At 44.3% G+C, this 21,362-nt stretch overlaps 1 protein-coding gene across 3 annotated transcripts in view; it reads right to left on the reverse strand.

The window, feature by feature from the left end:
- Nucleotides 1-21,362, reverse strand: part of SLC12A8 (solute carrier family 12 member 8) — a 125,475-nt gene that overhangs the window by 16,338 nt on the left and 87,775 nt on the right. For 2 of the 3 annotated variants that reach the window (XM_058555955.1, XM_058555954.1), the window contains 4 exons: nucleotides 18,002-18,089; nucleotides 16,322-16,409; nucleotides 9,734-9,880; nucleotides 2,682-3,327 (listed from right to left, as the gene is read on the reverse strand). In XM_058555955.1, the coding sequence (XP_058411938.1) occupies nucleotides 2,682-3,327; nucleotides 9,734-9,880; nucleotides 16,322-16,409; nucleotides 18,002-18,089 (969 nt within the window). The remainder of the gene's footprint in view (nucleotides 1-2,681; nucleotides 3,328-9,733; nucleotides 9,881-16,321; nucleotides 16,410-18,001; nucleotides 18,090-21,362) is intronic. The other variant, XM_058555956.1, reaches the window with a different exon arrangement.

A 21,362-nucleotide genomic window follows, 5' to 3' on the forward strand; every position in this document is an offset into this window, starting at 1 on the left:
CATGCTAATCCTCCTCTTTTTGCTGAGGAAGACTGGCTCTGAGCTAACATCTATTGCCAATTCTCCTCCTTTTTTTTCCCCAAAGCCCCAGCAGATAGTTGTATGTCATAGTTACACATCCTTTTAGTTGCTGTATGTGGGATGCGGCCTCAGCATGGCCAGAGAAGCGGTGCGTCGGTGCGCGCCCAGGATCCGAACCTGGGCTGCCAGCAGTGGAGCGCACGCACTTAATCGCTAAACCACGGGGCTGGACCCACACACACAATTTCATGTGAAGCAGCAATGTGACCAACTAAAAAGACATTTCCCAGACTCCCCTCTGAGAATAGCTGGAAAGGCGAGCGAATCAAGTTCAGGTTATGCAGCCAGGGACAACACTCAAAATTACATGTCAGAGCAGTCTAGTGGGTATACCACTGCTGCAGGCACCAAGGTCTAGACACTGCAGCCTGCCCACTGACCCTGAAAGCCCTGGACTCTTGAGCCAGGAATGTAGTTGTCCTGCAGCTACCATCATGCTTCCAGAAAATTCCTCAAAGTTCCCATTTCTTCAGGTTTCCAGTTCCCTGTTCCAAGTATAAGGAGGGCTCATCTGATTAGCTGAGTCTTGGTCTCATGCCAGAACTCTGGCTGCAGAAGAGGCTGGAAAACTGAGTACCTGACATTTTCAGCTTTGAGTGTGAAAGGCTTGCTTTGCTTCCCACCAAGACTCATAACATTGGAAATTCTTCAAACATAGGGAGGTCATTCAATGCTGTGTAAACAAAAAAAAAAAAAAAAAAAGACAAAAGTCTACTATAATATTGTATCCAAGAAATCTCTTGTTCCCTGAATTCGACACAGAAGTGTGATAAAGAGAGGAAGTCCAAAATGACAGCTTTGTAGCAGGCCTAGAGAACAGACAGTCTAGAGTGGAACATATGAGAGCCACAGGACAGAGGGAAAAACAGAAATGGACATGATAGATTTCTGAAGAATTCAAGTATTTGGAAAATAACATTGAGAGGTGTTCGACATGTCTGCCAGAGCATTTAGAGAAAAATGACAGAAAACCAAGGAAATAAAAAACCAAGGCAATTATTAACTCTAGGAAACAGAAAAAGTTGGACAAAAAACAAATGTAATCATATCATAATATATGGCTCAGAGTTAAGCAATATTTACTTAATCACAATGATATGAATACTAGCTATTAAGTTAATAAAAAATTGCAATATAACTATACTGGGGACATTGGATGAGAAGTCAGAGTGGTATAAATGAGTTAAATCTTCATTTACCATAATAGGAAGTCAAAAGACGGTATCTGAAACTGACATATCAAGAAGTAGCAATACAGGGCCAGCACCATTGGCCTAGTGGTTAAGTTCTGCATGCTCTGCTTTAGCGGCCGAGCTTCGGTTCCCAGGTGCAGACCTACACCACTCATCTGTCAGTGGCCATGATGTCATGGCAGCTCACATATAAAAAGAGGAAGATTGGCAATGGATGTTAGCTCAGGGCGAATCTTCCTTAGCAAAAAATAAAAAATAAACAAGTAGCAATACAAATATATTATTTAGTAACATGAAGGTTAACAGAAAAAGAAACTTTTTGGTTGAAAGTGGGATTTTCTGGGAGTGGGACTAGGGGGTGGAGAAGGGTAAAAGAGATAGTATAGAAGAATGGGAATTACTATTTCTCATTATATGACTTTTAAATCCATTTGGCTTATTAAAATGTACACTTATTACTTTGATAGAAATAAAATAATTTTAAAAATTTTAATAATGCTCCTACCATTAAAAACTTCCCACCAACTTGGAAATAAAGAAGTAAGAGCAGGTGTATGGGAGAACATAAAGCATTTGTTTTTAGACATCTCCTTCTATATCCCTCTGTCTCCTCCTCTTTGCCCACACTTGTCTGTATAGATCTCAAGGGGATCTGTAGGGGAAAGTACTGGGCTTCAAATACAGGCAGACCGGGTTGTGATGTCCAGCTGTGCAAAGTATCGGCCCTGAGACTTCTCTGTGACCTCACTGGGCCTCAGGGTCTTCATTCGTAAAACGGAAAATGCTAATGTCTATTATATCACATGAAATAACATACGTAAAGCACCTAGTATGTGGAAGACTCAAAAATTATGAGTTCTCTCTTTCAGAATTTCTCATGCCCTGTAAGCCTCTCTTTGAGAGTCTCTCTCTGTGTCTCTATGTTTGCAGATTTGAGAAAGCAAAGAAAAGCTGTCTTCCTTTAGCCACCTTCTCGCCATTGCCTCTTCTTGGTTTGGGACCAGAGAAAACATACTGAGTCCTTGCCAGGCAGTTTGTCACAACACATTTCTACTTCTCTTGAAAGGAGAAATTGGTTTCATTCATGTTGGTATTATACCTCAGCTGATTTTTGAGTAAAATGAAATTAATATTCAATTATTAGCCGTGGCTCTCAGCTCTAACATACAGGTGTAGAAAGAAATTTCTGTTAAAATCAACTATGTATAACAGAGTAGAATGATATATTCAGCTGATATCTGAATATAACTTTCTAAAACAAATATCAAACAAAATTAACAAGGATTTTAAACACAGCTATAAAGTGAACTGGTTAAGAAGTTGAAAGAGGATTACAATAACTGGTTAGGTGAGGCAATCTGTAGTCACCCCAAATTAGGAGGCCCCAGTGTGATCAGAAGCACTCACCTTCTCCACTTGGCCTAAGCTGGTTACTTAGCTCAGGGACAAGTTGTTCTCCACAGGCTCCCTCAGGCCGATCCCCTTCACCTCTGGCACTCTGTTTGTTCCAGTAGGACTCCTGCCTCTCCAAGGAGGCAGAGGGCAATCCACCAGAACCCTCAGTAGGGAAGGAGGCAGGGGACTTGAGGTCCAAGAGGAAGCTATCTTGTAGGGTTTGCTTGGTGGCCTTCTTGCGTTTCCTCTTCTGACTCTCCAGGATCCCGTCACTCTCTCTTCGCCTGGGCTGGCTACTCTCAAGCTTCCTGGTTAGCTGGAGGAGCTGATCCATGTCTTTGGTGAATTCTAGCAGAGTGCCTTCAGAGAGGCTCTGGGAAGTGCCCTCAGAGCCATAGTTGGAAGCCTTCTCCAAGAGCAGATGCTCAGAGCAGTGGAGAGCTTCCGTGCCCTCCTTGTGCCCTGACTCAGGCACCTGCGGGAGGCTGCAGGGACCCACGGACAGGGAGAAGTAAGAGTAGTCCACCGCAATGTATGTCAGCATGAAGTTGATGGTGACGATGGGGGCCAGCACATTCACCTGACCCACGAGGACAAAGGCCATGGTCACCAAGCTGGTCAGGCAGATGGAAGCTACAGGTGTTTTATTTGGCCCTTTCTGCAGAAGCAAAAATAACAGCAGGACTATGAAATTTCAGAAGAAAATCACATTATATGATAGAAACACAACTCGTAATGGCTCAGCCACTTCTACCATGTGCTTCTTGGTGTGTTAATAACTGTTTGTCTACAAACTTGGGATAATAATATCCAACTCATGGGGTTACTGTGAGATCAGAGTTAATGCATATAAAATGCTTGACACGGCACTGACACACAGTAGGCTCCCAACACACCATGAGTATTAGTTGTATTAGTAACTATTAATACGGGGCATTACTATAGAACTTGGACTTCCCAAATACTTCTCCTTTTGTCTTTCATTGGGTTTTAACACCAGCCTTGGACATCAAAGAGATGCAAAGTTGATTCTTCCCAGGCTGTAATGGAAAAAATGACCTTAAGGGGAGTAGCAGACTCTGGAAGACATAGCAGACTCACTGGTGGCTGAGGTGGGGGAATTCTGATACTAAACATACACACACGCACACGCCCACACACACACATTTATACATATCTGTTATTAATGGAGGCGGTATGGTGACCTTCAGGAGAACAGGAGTGCAAAAAATTTGCTGACTCGATATAATCTGTCACTCCACAGAAGCTATTCGTCAGTCACTGACAATTCTTGGGCCAAAAGCAATAGTCCCTTCTCAGTCTTCATCTTCCTTGACCTAAGAACTACATTTGACCCAGATGGTCCTCGCTGGTGTTTGAAAGACCTTCTTCACCTAGCTTCTCCTGATTTGTCTCCCCACTCATTGACTGCTCCTTCTTAGTGTCCGTTGCTGGCTCCTCTACTTCTCTGAAATGTATACCTCAAGCAGCCCAGGGCTCCATCCTCAGACCACCTCTCTTCTCTGTCTATACTCCCTTCCTAGGTGCTCTCAACCAGGCTCACGGTTTTAAACACCATCTTTACGCTCTCAACTCCCAAAATTGAATCTCCAGCCTGAAATGTTCCCCTGAAACTCAGAATTCAATATTCAACTGTCTGCTCCACATTTCCCAGTTGATGTCTAATAGGATCTCAAATCTATTATGGCCAAAACCAAATTGCTGATCCTCCTCATCTCTCAACCCTCAAATCTACTCCTTCTGTAGTCTCCATCTCATAAAATGGCAACTCCATCCTTCCGGTCGCTCAATCAAGCAAAATTCTCGATGCCTTTTCTCATTCTCTCATTCTCCATTGGCAAATATTGTCAGCTTTGCCCTCAGGAGATACACAGGATCTAACCCCTGCTCCCACCTCCTAGACTGCCAGCACTCTGGAATATGAGGGCAAGCATATAAACCACTTTCAGATCTGACCTGTAAACCTCCCACGTGTATTCTTCCAGGTGTGTTCCCCCTTACTGAGGGTTGGAATAGAAAGAAACCTTTGAAGTTTCAGGATGAAGATAGTAAAGTCATCATCAGCCTGAGTCTCTGAGGATTAGAACTCCTATTGACCTGAAACACCTTACCTAGAACTTTAGAGTAAAATTATTCAGAAAAAAAAAAAGGAGTAAAAATACATTTTTACTGTTTTTGAGAATTACATTTTGGGGTATATTTGCTACAGCTGTTTAGCATATTCTAACAATAAAACTACTAAGAATAAAGTATATCTTCAGAAATTAAAGAGAACTTAGAAGAAGGGTCTTAGGTAAGCTGAGGGAAACGCTAGTGGTCCAGGCCAGGACTTTGATAAGGGTGGGTTGAAAAGTGATAAAATAGTCAAATATGAACTTCTGTCACCAAAAGATAACATAAAGAAATGAAAATACAAGGTAAAGAATGGGAAAAGATATTTGCAACACACATAACTGACAAAGGGTAACCCAGAATATACAAAGAATCCCTACAAAATAATTAGAAGACAGACAATCCACTAAAAAAAATGAGCAAAAGAATGCCTATTAAATATATGAAAGATGCCCAACCTCATTAAGTAATCAGAGAAATGCAAATTAAAACCATAGTGAGATACCATTAAACACCCACCAGATTAGCAAAAATTTAAAAGTCTGATAATATCAAGTATTGGCAAGAACACAGAGGAAAGGGAATGCTTATCCACAGCTGATAGGAGTGTAAATTAGCACAACTACTTTGGAAAATGAGTTTGGTGTTATCTAGGAGGTGAATATACACAGTCACCCCTTGGTATCCACAGAGGAGTGGTTCCAGGACCCCCATAAATACCAAAATGCACGGATGCTCAAGTCCCTTACATAAAATGATGTAATATTTGCATATAATCTTTGCACACCCTTCTGTATAATTTAAATTGTCTCTACATTACTTATAATACCTAATACAATGTAAATGCTACGTAAATAGTCATTATACTGTAGTGTTTAGGGAATAATGACAAGAAAAAAAGTCTGTATATGGTCAATACAGATGCAACAATTGAGGGCCTTTTGATCCCCAGTTGGTTGAATCTGTGGAGGCAGAACCCGCAGGCAATGGCAGGCTCACTGTACATTCCTTACAATTTAGCAATTCCACTAATGGGTATATAGTCTGGAAGAACTCTGCATGTGCACCAGTTTACAAGTACAAGAATGTTCTTTGCACGGTCTGTAATAGTCCCAAATTGGAAACAACCCAAATGTCCATCAACAGCAGAATGAATAAATAAATTGTAGCAAATGAGTTAATGCTACATAGGAATGATAATAAACAAGCTACTGCTGCAGGCAAAAATGTGGATGAATGTCATAGACATAATGTTGAGTGAAAGAAGCATGCCACATTTATATAAAGTTAAAAAAAACAGGCAAAATTAAACTTTTGTTTAGAGATGCACATGTAGGATGCAAACCAGGGGTTGGCAAACAATGGCCCTGGGCCCAATGTGGCCACCATCTGTTTATGGATGCCCACGAGCTAAGAATGGGTTTACATGTTTAAACAGTCAGAAAAAAAAAAGAAGAATATTTCGTGACACATGAAAATTACATGAAATTCAAATTTCAGTGCCCATAAATAAAGCTTTATTGGAAGACAGCCACGCCTATCCCATTAGGTATTGTCTGTGGCTACTTTTGAGCAACAACTGCAGAGCTGAATATTTGTGACAAAGACCATAGGGCCTGCAAAGCCTAAAATATGTACTATTTGGCCCTTTTCAGAAAAAGTTTGCCGACTCCTGAGTAAAGCCATAAAGAAAGCAAGGAAATTGTTATCACAGAAGTCAGGATAGTAGCTACAGCTCCCAGAGCGAGAGGGACGGGGCTCTGACCAGAGAGGGAGTGTGGAGGGTAGCAACTGGGGATGGGCAGTGTTCTTGGGTGGAGGTTACAGGGACATTCACTTCACAGTTATTCTCTAAACTGTTCATATTGGCTTTACACCCTTTTCTGTATGTTGAATATATCTCAAAAAATTTTTTTAAAGTTTCTTCTCTTAAAAAAGAAAATGCGTTAATCGCTGCAGCAGGCGTCCCACATAAAGTAGAGGAAGGTGGACACGGATGTTAGCCCAGGGCCAATCTTAGCCAGCAAAAAAGAGGAGGATTGACAACAAGGGTTAGCTCAGGGCTAATCTTTCTCATACACAAAAAAAGAAAATGTGCTAATGAAATTTAATCATATGTAAAGAAGGTTTGGAAAAAAGAAATTTGCAAAGTTAAAAGGTGAGTGACAAACTAAAGAAAATATTTGTAACACGTATCACAAAGAGTTAATCTCCCCAACAAAAAAAGAGCTCCTAGAAATCGAGAGAAAAAGCCCAACAATCATATAAAAAAAAAAATACGAACAACTCTTAGAGGAAAAGATGTTTAACCTCATTCATAATAAGAGTAATGCAAATCACAAGTATCCTAAGATGCCATTTCTCACTACACAATTGGCAAAAATTCACATTTGACAATGAGCTGTGGACAAGCTCACTGCTAACACCGTGGTCATGCGCATTGCTGACACTGTGGACAAGCTCACTGCTGACACCGTGGACACGCGCATTGCTGACACCGTGGACAAGTTCACTGCTGACACCGTGGACACGCTCACTGCTGACACCGTGGACACGCGCAGTGCTGACACCGTGGACACGCTCACTGCTGACACCGTGGACACGCGCACTGCTGACACCGTGGACACGCTCACTGCTGACACCGTGGACACGCGCACTGCTGACACCGTGGACACGCGCACTGCTGACACCGTGGACAAGCTCACTGCTGACACCGTGGACACGCGCACTGCTGACACCGTGGACACGCTCACTGCTGACACCGTGGACACGCGCACTGCTGACACCGTGGACACGCTCACTGCTGACACCGTGGACACGCGCACTGCTGACACCGTGGACACGCTCACTGCTGACACCGTGGACACGCGCACTGCTGACACCGTGGACAAGCTCACTGCTGACACCGTGGACACGCGCACTGCTGACACCGTGGACAAGCTCACTGCTGACACCGTGGACACGCGCACTGCTGACACCGTGGACAAGCTCACTGCTGACACCGTGGTCACGCGCATTGCTGACACCGTGGACAAGCTCACTGCTAACACTGTGATCACTGTGGAAAAGCTTATAGCTAACAACGTGGTCATGTCCATTGCTGACGCTGTGGTGCCGGGCAAGGGTGCAAATGGTGGTCCACATGCCCTATTTCTAAATATTTACAATGATAAACCAAGCTAACAAACTGTTAAATATGTTCTCTCCTCCTTCCTTGGCAAACACACCTCCAGGACGATGGGGAAGGCCAGGTTCAAGTTTAGAATTCTTGCACTCTTCAGAGTTCCTCACTGGAGGACGGCCATGCACAGCCTCCAGCTCACAGCCCACCCCTTCCCTTCCCAGGCTATACCCTGGGGGGGCCTCACACCCACATGAGGACTCCCAGCCCACATCCCAGCCCTAGAGAGGACAGGCCCAGGGAAGAGGCCCTTGTAGACCCTGGATGTGGGCTGGGAGACATCTGGGCAGGGAATTCCTGGGTGCAGCATTCCTGGACCATCTAGAAGGAGAACATGGGATCCAAGCAGGCATGTCCCCTTCACCTCATGAACTTCTTACCCCAAGGACTAGAACAGTCCTATAAAGCAGGGTCTTTTGGCCTGAGTCTAAGAGTGGTGCTGGCCGTGGGGAAACAGGAACTCTAATACATTGTTGGTAGAAGTACAAAATGGTGCAAATCCCATGGAAGGTATTTTGGCAATAGCTATTAAAATTAAAAATGCATTTACCCTTTGACCCAGCAAACGCACTTATGAAAATTATCCTATAGATATATCTGCACATGTACGAAATTATACACACACACACACACACACACACACACAAGAGTACTCTTTGTAGCCCCATTTACTAGAAGACACATAATCTGTAGGGAACTGGTTGAATCAACTATGGTATATCCACATGATGGAAAAAGAATAAGAAAGTTCTCTCTACATCCGTATGAAAAGATAGATATCCAAGCTATATTAAATGAAGAAAAGCAAGATATAGAACAATGTATGTAGAACACTATCTTTGTGTAAAAATAGAGGAAAGAAGGATTCATAAAAAACGAATAAAAACAGCTACTGATAGGGCAGGAGTACGGGTGGGGAAAGAGTAGAAAGACTCATGATAGGAGTAAAAATTCTCAGGGTATACCTTTTATATCATTTTAATTTTTGAACTCTGTTCATATATTACCTAATAAAAAATAAATGAAATTAAAGTAAAAGGCATACACCACGTGGAAGGTACTAGAGACAACAGTCATTGCTCCCACCCAGCCCAGGCTGACTGATGGATAAGAAGTGGAGGAAAGTAAAGAGACGAATTAAGGGTGACTTGCAAATACGTGGTCCCAAACAAGAGAGAGGCTGAGGATGGGGTTCTCTCTGTTTATTTCTCTCTTGGTCATCCCCTTGGTTTTGGGAATGTCTCACTTGATCGTTCCATGACTCATCTAAGCTATACTGTGTCAGTTAGGGTTTGGGCCATGATGAATAACAGGGAGCACAGAGGCCAGAGGTATGGGAAATCATCCTAAAGCAACCCCAGAGGGAAGGTGAATCTTGAGGACAGAGTCAGAGCTGCAAGACCACCTCCCTCCTCACCAAGAGAGTTTTTGTTCTATGCTAAACCTGGAGGATCCTGAATTTACTGTTATTAAAGGATGCGGCACTCCCTCTCCCTGCTGCACAGGGTCCAAGATATGACTATGATGGTTAGCTAACCCAGTGCTAAAGGGCCCTGGGTGACACTGACAGATGCTGTGTCCAACTGGCCCCAGTCTCAGGCAGCCAGAGGACAAGAAAGACCTCTGCATTCTCGTTTCTCCCCCGGGGAAAACTTGACTACTGGCTCTAACCAGAAAGACTTAAGCAATTTATTGGCCAACAATCAGGTTAGTGGCAAAATGTACACTTCTCAAAGAAAGGGTCACTCACCCCTTGCCCCAGACAGGCCAGTGCAGGAATCACTTTCTCCTGGGCAATGCACTGCAGGATCCGGGGGGCTCCATAGAGGCCTCCCATACAGGAAGCGAGGGACGAGATGTATAAGCCCAAAAGGAACAGGAAGCCCACTAGGGACACCTATATAGGGAAGGAGTCTCATTATCCAATGCCAGAACCTGCTTCTGTTCCTTTCTTCTCCCCTGGCACCCACCGACACCCTAGCTAATCATAAGTCCTCTAGATTCAACCTCTTGGATATATTTCCAATATCCCCAGCCCCACCCCACATCATTTGCACTGCCACTATTTCAGCTCGGCCCACCATCACATCTTGTATGGACTACACAGAGGTTCTCAAATTGAGTGTGCATCAGAATCATCTGGAGGATTTGTTAAAACACAGATTTCTGGGCCCATCTCAGAGTTTTTGATTTAGTAGGTCTAGGGTAGGGCCCAAGAATTTGGATTTCCAAGAAGTGCCCAAATGATGCTGATGCTGATGGCCTGGGGACTATACTTTGAGAATCACCGGCCAACAACAATGTTAATTGGCCTCCTGCCTCTGAGCTCTGCCCACACTGAATCATCCCCAAGCCTCTGACAGAGTGACCTCTCTAAACTCAAATCTGATCATAATGCCCCGCTGCAAAAATATCAAGATGGTACAAGTAACCTGCTGGCCTGCAGATGAATTCTCCCCATCCCTTTATCTTTGCCTCATTTATTACACTGGGAGCATCCTATGGGCCTAGCCTAGGTCACATGCCCTACCAGGGCCACAAAGGGACAGGCAAGCGAGAGTCTGGTCATTTGGGCTTCTGTAATATTAAATGAGGCTCACTCCCTTCAAACCATACATAGGTGGCATAAGACCCAGATGGTCAGGGAGGCCAGAGGTTTGATGGACAACACTAAGGTCCACTACAGAGCCTCCATTGTCCCTAATTCAGTGTGGATAACTCTTCCCTAAATGCATTATCTCATCTTATCTTCATGAATCTCCCCTCTTTTCTTCATTGTCCTGGGTTACTTGTGTCTATCTCATCCCCCACTCTTCTTACCATTTTATTACTAGAAGAAATTAATGTCATCTCATGTTTCCCATCACTTTATTTGTGTACTCTGATGGCATCTGTTATTTTCTACCCTGTGGTATGGTTAATCTCGCTCGTGGCTGATCTCACCAGTGAACCATAAACTCCCGGGTCTCCTGCATCTTGCCCCCTCCCACCACATCCAAGAGAGTCTGGCAATCAGGGCTCAACAAGTGCCAAGTGAATTCATGAAGCTTCACGACTTCACTGTGATTCATGCCCTGGATATCTTACAAAATTGTTAGATAACCCGGTCCCCTTATTAATCCCTGGTCCATTCTGAGATACGATCATGCATCCATAACCTTTGTTTCTGTCTTCTCTACCAAACACATCCTATGTTGACTGGTTAAAAAATAAATAGACTCTGTTATGAAACTTTATCAAAAGCTTTTTGAAAATCTAACTCAGTAGTTCTTCACTTTGGCTATACATGAGAATCACCCCAGAGATTCTGCTTTAATTAGCATAGAGTGGGGCACAGATATTGCTGATTTTTCAAAAGCCCTCCAGGTGATTCTAATGTGCAGTCAGGGTGGAGAACCACCGGGCGTAGTCCATTGTATCCACTGTATTCTCCCCTCAGAGAATTCTCTAGGACAGTCAGGCATGGTATCTCCTTGCAGAAATGTTACTACTTCTTACCCAAAAGGTTATATATATTGGAGTCAGACAAAACCCCATTTTTCATTTAAAGCCTGTCCGTTTACTCACAGTGGGAATGAGACTGCCCAGTCTGGCGTTCTTCTACTGTTGGAACTGACCTCAGGAACTTGATGAGTCTCTGGCACCATGAGGCCATGATACCGTGACTTCCATCTTTGGCCAGCCTTACCACAGACAGTCCCTGGGATTCGTGCAGAACCCTTGGCTGGGGGCCAGAGGAGGGACTGTCCAGGCATAATGGACGTGTCCAGTTTGTCAACTGTGTTTAGAATGGCCTGTTCACTTGCCACTCTTTTATATAAAACTACTACTCTGTCAATTTTCTGAAAAATACATGAAATGTTGACCCTCATGTCTGGATAAATTATAAAAACTCCATTCTGTCTCTCTCCCAGCTGAATCCTGTCTCTTCCTTCCTGTCATCTGTCCATCCATGTAGGGAGCATTTACTGAGGACAGGTTACATACCTGGCCCAGTGCTAGGCACAGGGCACGGCTATCTAGGTACAAGAGTAAAGTACATAGCTTTGCTCCCAGCCCTTGCAGAATTTAATCATTTTCTCTACTCATATGGGACTGTAAACTTGCTAACTGTGCCAGTGGAGGTGGAAGTGAGAATTTAGTTGAGCAAATGTGTGTCAGCCATTCTTTAGGAGGAAAAAAAAAAAGGTGCCCTTCTGTCATACACCTGTTTGAGTCATCATCAAGTTCTCTATCTTTCCAAAATATTATCTGGAGTGTGAACTACCCTAATTTATTTTTTAGTAACTACTGATGAAAATCTTTAATTCCATCTCTCTGCTTTTGGTATTTTTTAATTTTTAAAATTTTTTTATTTTTATTTTTTTGGTGAGGAAGATTGTCCCTGAGCTAACATCTGTGCCCATCTTCCTCTATTTTGTATGTGGGAGGCCGCCATAGCATGGCTTGATGAGCAGTGTGTGGGTCCATGCTCGGGATCCAGGCCCTCGAACCCCAAGCCGCTGAAGCAGAGCTCATGAACCTAAACATTGTGCAACCGGGCTGGCCCCATGCTCTTGGTATTTTATCCCAGATCCCATTGGGAGCTTCAGTCTTTAAATGATCCCACCAATCCACTGGCTGCTCCCTTCTCTTGAAGGACTGAATTTAAAGTCATTTGCAAGGTGCTCATTCTGCCGCATCTAAATCCTGTGGTCTCTTGACATTACTGAGGAGTATATCCTGAAACCCTCCCCATCCCAAATTTATTAACATAGCAATGTCTCAACAGTTCCCTAGTCTTCTCCCACATCATATTTCCACAGACATGAGTTTTCTAATACTGTCCTCATTAACACTGTTCTCATTCCACAAATTGACCAACATCTCAATTTTCAGTCAACTTTTCCCTCTCACTTGATAGCCATTTTCCATAAGGAAACAAAGTTGGCACAGCGTTGTGTCCATGACGGAGAGCGAGGACAGTCAGGCTGGGCTGGGCGGTGGATGCTGAGCAGCGGGCAAGGCTCACTCACCAGACGCGAGCCCTGCCCCACCCCCATCTTCCCAAGCACAGCTTGTGTCATGGGCTTTCAAGGCCCCCCTTGAACATGTGAAACCACGACTGTCAATTCTAAGAACGACTAGAACCTACTGTGTGGGATACCCCCCCGTTTTTTTTTGGCTGAGGAATATTCGCCCTGAGCTAACATCTGTTGCCAATCTTAAGTTTGGGATACCTCATTTTTAACAAAGATGCTTTTAGGGTACTTTTCCTATTTAGTTTGTTGTTATTTTACTAGTTAACAAGCCCCAGGCCTCCTAAAGGCCTTGGTCTTTTTGGTGTGTAATAAACATTTTCTCCTGGACTGTATACAAGCTTATTTTGAAACACTTATTGAATATATTTAATTTTCTCCTACTAACACCTGTTCTTTATACAGTTCCTTTTTCTATAACTGAATGATATTGAGATTGACTATTTTGGTTTTTCTTATTCAGTTAAACATAGAAAAAATAGGGAAAAAATGTGTCCCCCAAATAAATGTCTCTATCTATATGGGTATCCCCGTAAGGAGTGTGGAAGGGAGTCAGAATTTAATAAGCACCTACTGTGCGCCAGGTATTGGGCTTCACATAGATTCCTTCAGAGCCACCACAATGTACTCAAGATCTTTTAGAAAGCATAATATTACTGAAACTGACACCCAAAAGCCAGGAAAAAGTTCCTCTAGGCTATGAACATTAGTTAAAAAGAAACTTCTTAGAGAAACTGTGGGCTGGGAAGCCAAATGATTAGAAATAGATTAGAGAAGCTACAGGAAACCCAGAAAGAAACAGATGAAGTAACCAGCTGCAGGTCAGTGGAAAAGAATCCAGGACAGCTGGTAGCCATGGAAGGTAACTGTTCTGGCAGAAAGCGCTGGAGAGAAAGAGAGAGAAGCGAGTTGAGGAGCTTCATGAGAACCAGCGCCAAGGGGAGCATGCTGGAGGCCAGGCCTGGTCTGTGCCTGGAGGCGAGACCCTCATGGCACACAGACCAGCCGGAAGAGGCCTTGCTTCCTCAGGGCCCCGGAAAGCTGAGAGATGGGCTGGCTCAGACCAAGGCCATAGCAAAGACAGGAAGTTGAGATGAACAGTTTACTAAAACCACATTAGGGTGGTAGATTGTGTCAAGTGACCACAGAAGGAGACTGTGAACTTGTACCTTCCAACCTCTATACGTTGCACCCTCCCATTCTCCAGGCACTGTTAGTAAAATTGTTGGTGGCCCAGCTCACTGCCTTAGTACCTGCTACTGCAGCCGAGTCAGGCCCAAGAAGGGACACCAGAGAGCAAGAAAGGAGAAAAGCCAAGGGTCAAGGCTTTGTGGGGAAAATCCTGCATGGCCTCCTTTGTTGGGGGACCATGGCAGGCAACAGCACACCAGGGCGTGGCTGTTTTGGACTTGCCGTGGTTGGTTCCATCACTATTCACTTACTTGCTGCACCAGCCCCTGTTTGCTACTGAGAACCAAGAACAGTATCTTTTCTTTCTTCACAGGCTTTACAACGGCCTATTGCAGGAAACAGTCTCTTGTCTTCTCCAAAAACTAACTTTCCACCTCTCATCCTGGTGCGTGCGTAATGACATTCCTATATATTATTGCCAGGCCTGGTTTAGCAGGTGCCCCCCACTGGCTAAGTGCTTGCCTACCTGGGTCACTGTCTGGGACAGGTGGCGTTCCAAACAAGCTTCCCCCAGTTCATATGTCTATTACTAGCCGTGGAATTTCCACCCACAAAGGCTCTCCCATGCTGTCACTGGAGATGTTTTTGCTCTCTTGCTGTTGTGGCCTTCCTTGGACACAGGCTGTCTGCCCTCCCACATACCCATTCTTAGCTTCCCTGCAAAGCAGGGGAAGGAGGGGAGAAAGGAGCTCCAGCCCTGGGGATAATTTGCCTCGTTCCATCCAGATCACAGTCTTGAATGGTTGAAAGGACCTCTGTGAGGGAATCCACTAGAAAGGAACCAGCCGTAGAAGCAGGCAGTGCTAGCTGGCCCCTGGCAAGTTGCAGACAGCAGCAGGCAGCTCCCTGGTCAAAGGGCCAGCTGCTCCCTGAGGCCTTTAATTCCTTTAATGCAGCCAAGCTCTTCATTCCACAATTGGAGAAGAGGCCCCTGGGAGATGACAGTCGAGAAGGAAGCATGCATGTAGGTATGAATGAGGGCCATAGATTCCTTCCCTGAGAGCAAACCTTGTTCACTAGGAGCCTAAGACCTCGGGCCCTGGAAGGGGATGTCAGCGTTCTCACTACCTGAACTGCTCCCTCTTTCAAAACCTGCTTTCAGGTAAGGTCAAGACCCCTGAAAACAAACCTCACCTTTACATCAGTATCTACATGCCTGAAAAAGAAACCTGTGCTAATGTGATAATCAAGCCCTAATGTAGCTCTAAAAAGTAAGGTCAGGTTTCCTGCCCCAGGTTGCCCTCCATGAAGATCAGCAAGGCTGTTTTGCAAGACCTCACACCAAGAGAAAGCGTAGTTTCTCCTAAAATATGAGCCATGATACTTAAGAGTTAACTGAGTAAGAAAACCTCCCTCGCCTACTCCATTTCTCTGATAAATGACAGGAATCTCAGGGTCCACTTTTCCTCCAGGAACTTACAAGAAAGTAGGAGTTTTTAGGGATTTCCAGAAAAGTGTCTGGAAATCTTATTCTCCTGGGTTCTAGAGATGCCAAATGAGTGTCCTTGACTGTCCCATGACCTCCAGCCTGCTAAAGGGCATCCATGGAACGTAAGGAATTTGCTAATCTTCTCTGGGGCAGAGTGTACAGCCCTAGAAACAAAGATGTTACAGCCAAATCAACCGGCCCACCCCAAGGGGAGAGCCTGAGGGGTGAGGGGCCTCAGAGCGCAAGGGGCCTCCTGCCTCGCCTCCCCCAGGCCCTCACTCTGGCACTGGGCTTCCTCTATCTCCCTCCACCTTGCCACCCTCCTTTCTAGCCATCAGCCTCCTCCTTCTTGCCTGCTTCTTGTGAGCAGCACTCTCTGCTCATGGTACAAGGTGAGGCTATTGGCAAAAATGAAGGGCTGGTTGAGCTGGGGATTTCAGGTGACCAGACTCTGTTTCTGTCCTGATTTTCGACACGAAGAGATGGTTGTGTCCCCATTATTAGTCACCTGTGTGCATGTGCTTTTCCAGATGTTGTTACCTGTTTCTAGGGATCCATAAGAAGAACCTGTACCTTTTCCATGTTTTTACCCCCCTGTACCTCAGTCCTGGCCCAAGACAATATGGATTCCCAGGCAGGACTGCAAGGGGGAGGCAACACCAGCAGCCTAAGCCCTTCGGACAGTGCAGAACTCACCCACCTTTTCAGCTATCAGGAAGTCATAGCGAAGGGCCTCTCGGGTGCAGATGGCGCCGAGCAGAAAGACAAAGACGATGTAGAGAAACCATCTGCAGAAAACCCAAGAGTGGAGCAGAGCTGCTCCCCAACCTCGGCCAACCCCATCCCAACCCACCCCACTCTGCCTTTGGGTTCTCACGGCGACCTGTCTCAAAAGGAAAGAGAAAGGCCAGTCAGGAAGCCTCCCTAGCTCGTCTGGGGGGCACTTTTGGTACTATGTCTCCTTAGCATATTTCTTGCCAAAAAAAAAAAAAAGTATCATTGTTTTTGTCTCTTTCAATAAAGAAGAAAAACACACAAAGGGTGTTGGGGTGGAGGAGGGGGAAGCCCAGCTGGCCCCTAGGTTGCCAGGATTCAGGCAGGGTTGACCTGCAGCCCTACACCCCATCGTCCTGCAGCTGAAGAACAAGCTGATGATCTTTCAGACCTCTAAGTCCTGCTGTTCCTTGGATCCTAGATGATAGAGAGCCAAGCCAAGTGTGAAAAGGCCAGCAGTGACCTGGCTCTGCCCCCAGATGCCCTGTGACCTTGAACAAGTCACATGATCCCAGTGGCCTCATTCCCATCTGGGCAGCGAGAGGATGAGACAAAGGCTCCTCCCAGGACGTCCCAGCTATGACTAGAAACAAGACAGGATTCTTTCATTTCTTTCCTTTCCACCACCCAACTCTCTGTTGGCTTCATTTTCTTCCCAATGGGATTGCCTTATTTAGCACAAAATAGGCTGGTGCTGTGTGCCTGGCTAGAAGCAACGGTGCCATTACAGTAAGCCAAGAGCAAATTCAGCATTTGTGAAATAGATATATTAATATTTTTTAAATATCATGGTGAAAATAATACAGGTACTTTTATCTTCTCAAGTCATTGTCACATCTGTGATCTCATTGCCTTTCACACCCACCCAGTGAAGGCAGAGAAGCTTCTTCTCATGGTACAGAGAGAAAAACAGAAGATTCTAGAAGGTCAGAAACAGACCCAAAGCCACCCAGCCTGCTAGTGTGGGCAGCACAGTGTGAAATAAAACTGAAGAAGACTGACAGCCTTGTGGGGAGGTGCCAGGGAGGCTAGCTGGGGGAAGGAGGAACCAGTCTCTGAGTTCCTACCATGTACCTTACACACAGTGTCTCCTCCACCATCTAGGAGGCCCACATATCTCATTATCCTCATTTTACAGAAAACAAAAGGAAGGCTCAGAGAGCTAAGTAAATTGCCCAAAGTCACACAGCCAATGGGCGGCAGAGCTGGGATGCAAACCCTAATCTGTCTGATTGCAAAACTCTTCATCTTTATGCTCCCTCCAGTGATCCTGGAAACTCAATGGTTAAAAAATCCCCAAGTTCAAAATAGGGGTGGGGAGGGAGAGCGGCAGGAGGCTGAGGAGAAAGGGAAGAAAGGATCTGATCTGAGATCTGCGATCTGCGTAATGACACCCCTCCTCTCTGCATTCCCAGGCAGGAGGTATGAAAAGGCAATCGTCTGAACCCACCAGACGTGAATTTTCCAGCCGGCTGAGTGTTAAAAGGAGGATTGGAATATGAAATAGATTGGTCACAGTTGGGGCACTCTCAGAACAAAAGGAGCAATCCGCTCTTTTGCCCTGGGTTTTCTCCCTCTCCAGCAGATTGCTGTGAGGGGAACTTACGAGATGCCAACAGCTGCTAGGGAGCCCAGGGGGATGCTGGCAGCAGGCTCTCTGAGGTCGCCCCCCATGTTGAAGCCGGCCATGACTCCTGCAAGACACCCAAATGGGAGAGGGGTGAGCTGCGCACTCCACGAATCATCTTGCCCTACAGGGCCATCTCCTGGAAGCCATCCCTTGTCAAGCCCTCCCATCTGCAGCTCTGCAAACCATGCTTCTCAATCTCCCCTGGCAACTGGGGAAGCATCCATGGGGTGTGAAAGGGACCTTTGTGGGTTGGGTGATGCTCACAGGAAAGGCCTACTGCATACAAAAGCATCTTATGGACCAGTGCAAAGTAATGAGGGTGAGGGGGGGTTTGGTAGGCAGCACAAAGGTCCCAGGGCAATATGCTGAGCTCTGCCTTCTTGCTGGAAACACCCTGGAGAGGTTCAGCCTTAGTCAAGTTCCTGCCTCTGCTGCCCACTGACTCTACAGGAGTTCAGGTATCCTGGGGGGAGGTTCCATCCAACAGTCAGAGCCAGAGACCACTTTCAAAGCTCCTGAGCAACCAAAGGGCTCTAAACAAACTCCAAAGAACAATCCCCATGCTAGGAACAGTGAGTCACAAGCTCTTCTTCATCATGGCCTCTATTCTCCAAGAACACTCATGAAAAGTAATTAGTCATGACAGGGAGGGGAAGGAGAGCACAGCGTGGGATGGTGAGGAGGGGATGGCCCCTCTGTCCATACACACACACAGAGGAAAGCAGCTAGAACACCTGATCTGAACATCAAATGCGGTCCAGCCCACAAGTGCTCTGCAACTCTGGCCTCACGGAGGGGTGGGTGCGTCTTGAAGGTGGCCTTGAAGGAAGATTTGCACAGGCTTAGGGAGGGGAATGGGTCTAACTCCATCATTATGGATTTATGACACTTTCAACCTGACAGGGCCTGTGCTAAGTGCTTTCCATGCATTTTTCATCTTGTTTAATCCTCACAACCACCAAATCAGAAAAGGAGAATTATTACCCCCATTTTATAGAAAAGGAAACTAGTACTCAAAGAGGTTAATTAAAATAGCCTAAGGTCACACATTTAGTAAGTGGCAAAGCTAGGATTCAACCCTGGTCTGCCTGACTCTGAAAATTAAGCTCTTAAGGCCTCTCCTATAATGCTTGAGGGAGCTCAAGGAAAGTGGAGTAAAGTGAAAGGTTGGGGCCAGAAAGTCAAAGTGGAGCCATATCAAAGAGTAGCCAGAATGTAGGACCAAGACTGGGAGCTGCATATACTTTGACCCAGCCATTCCACTACTAGGATTTTATCTTAAGTAACTAGTCAAGGATATGAGTAAAGATTTAGCCAAAAGTGTTTATAAATGCTTGTTTATAATAGTGAAAATCATAAACAACCTAATGTCTAAAAATAGGGGATTGGCAAAATAAGTGATGATGCATTTGTCAGTAAATACCAGGTCTCCCATAGTGTCAGGGATGTGTTGTGACATGGAAAGATATTTAAAAGCTATTGTTTCATTTTCAGAGGCATATTAGAAAACAGAACATATGGTATAATCCCATTGTTGTAAAAAAAACAACAACAGATAAATACACACATAGAAAAAAGGAAAAAGGAACTAGAACATATTTTAAAATGTTAACAATGTTATTTCTGGGTGATGGAAAACAGATTTTTTTTTATTTTACTGCTTATCTATATTTTCTCAATTTTCCACAGTGATCATTTTGAAACAAGGGAAAATAATTTTTAAAGGGCTTTCTGTTTAAAATGGCATGTTAAGCACATTTTCTTTCCTATTGTTCCCCTCCCTCCCAAGATCCTATTAAAAGAGAAGTAAAGGGGAGAAATGGACACATGCCTATAAGCAAAGAGGATTGGAAGGGGGAGCCTCGAGTAGATGAAAGGTTTCCACAAATGTCTGGAACAGGAAATGGAGAAAATGATACAGCATGAAAGGGGAGGAAAAGAAAGCCTTGGAATGCTTCTCTAGAGGATCTGAATAAACCGTCCAAGGAAAACCAGGGCTGCTAGTGTGGAGGTCTGCACCCCAAAGGAAGCCACCTCAAGAACCAGCCATACTCACAAATGCAGTGCAGTCAGCTTTCCCATGAAGGAAGAGCCCCATCAGCGAAACAGATCCACAGACACTGCAGCAGGCAATCCACGCCAGCAACCAAGATCACCAGGTGTGTGAAGAAAACCAGCAACAAATACACAAACACATGCATGACAAAAATAGAACAACCTGGGCTGGAAGAAACATATAAGTCAGGACACAGAAGAGAATTTTGAAGAAAACACTAATTAGTAGCTCCAGACACATCCAAGAAGAATATTCTATCTATAAAGCAAGATGCTGTGAAAAACAAAACAATCCAAGAACGAGAAAATATGTTTGGAAATTAAAAACCGTGATCGCTAAAATTAAAAATGCAATAGAAGATCTAAAAGATAAAGAATTTAGAACAGAAAGATAAAAGGGTAGAAAATTTGAGCAAATAAGAGAAAGAGAGAAGAAATCTCTGCATTACAACCCTCAACTAACAACAGATCCAGAAAGAGAGAATAGAGAAAACAAAATAAAATAATCAGATAAATAATAGAAATAACTGTCTCCAAACTGAAGAAGAAATCTTCAGGTTGAAATATCCCATAAAGTAGACAGCACAAAGAATGGGGGAAAAAAAAAAGCCCATACCTAAATGCATCATTGTGCAATTTCAAGAGAAATCCTAAATATTTCCAAAGATAAAAACTGAACACTTACTAAGGAACCAAAATTAGATTGGCATCAGACTTCTTATCAGCAACACTGAATGGTAGAAAACAATGGAACATTGATTTTAAAATTATAAGCAAAAATTATTTTGAAACTAGAATTTTAGCCAGATTACCAATTAAGTGAAAGTAAAGTTAAGCAAACAAGGGCTCAGAAAATTTGCCTCCTACATATTGTTTCTGAGTAAGATACTAAAGCATGTTCTCCAGCAAAATGAGGATGTAAATCATGAAGGAGCAAAACACAAGATTCAGAAAACAGCGGTAATAATTCAGGAATGGAGTAAAGTCCCAGAATAAGAGTCGTACAGCAGAGAAACCAGCAGGGATTGAAGCAGAAGGATGGAGGCCCCAAGAGGGATGCCTCTGGATAGAAGGTGGATTCAACATAATGAACAGTGTGCTTAAGAAACCAAATAACTTTAAGGATATGCTGACTGCATATTATGGCAACAAGAAAAAAAAAGTTACTGAAATTCCAGGAAATGAACAAGAAATTCAAGGTCTAAATATGAAGCAAACTAAAATGTGACATGGTTTTAAACATTTAATAAAATTTAAGAAAAATTAACCCATTTGGCCATGA

This window comes from Diceros bicornis, chromosome 15 (genome assembly GCF_020826845.1).
Source record: "Diceros bicornis minor isolate mBicDic1 chromosome 15, mDicBic1.mat.cur, whole genome shotgun sequence".
Classification (NCBI taxonomy): Eukaryota; Metazoa; Chordata; class Mammalia; order Perissodactyla; family Rhinocerotidae; genus Diceros; species Diceros bicornis.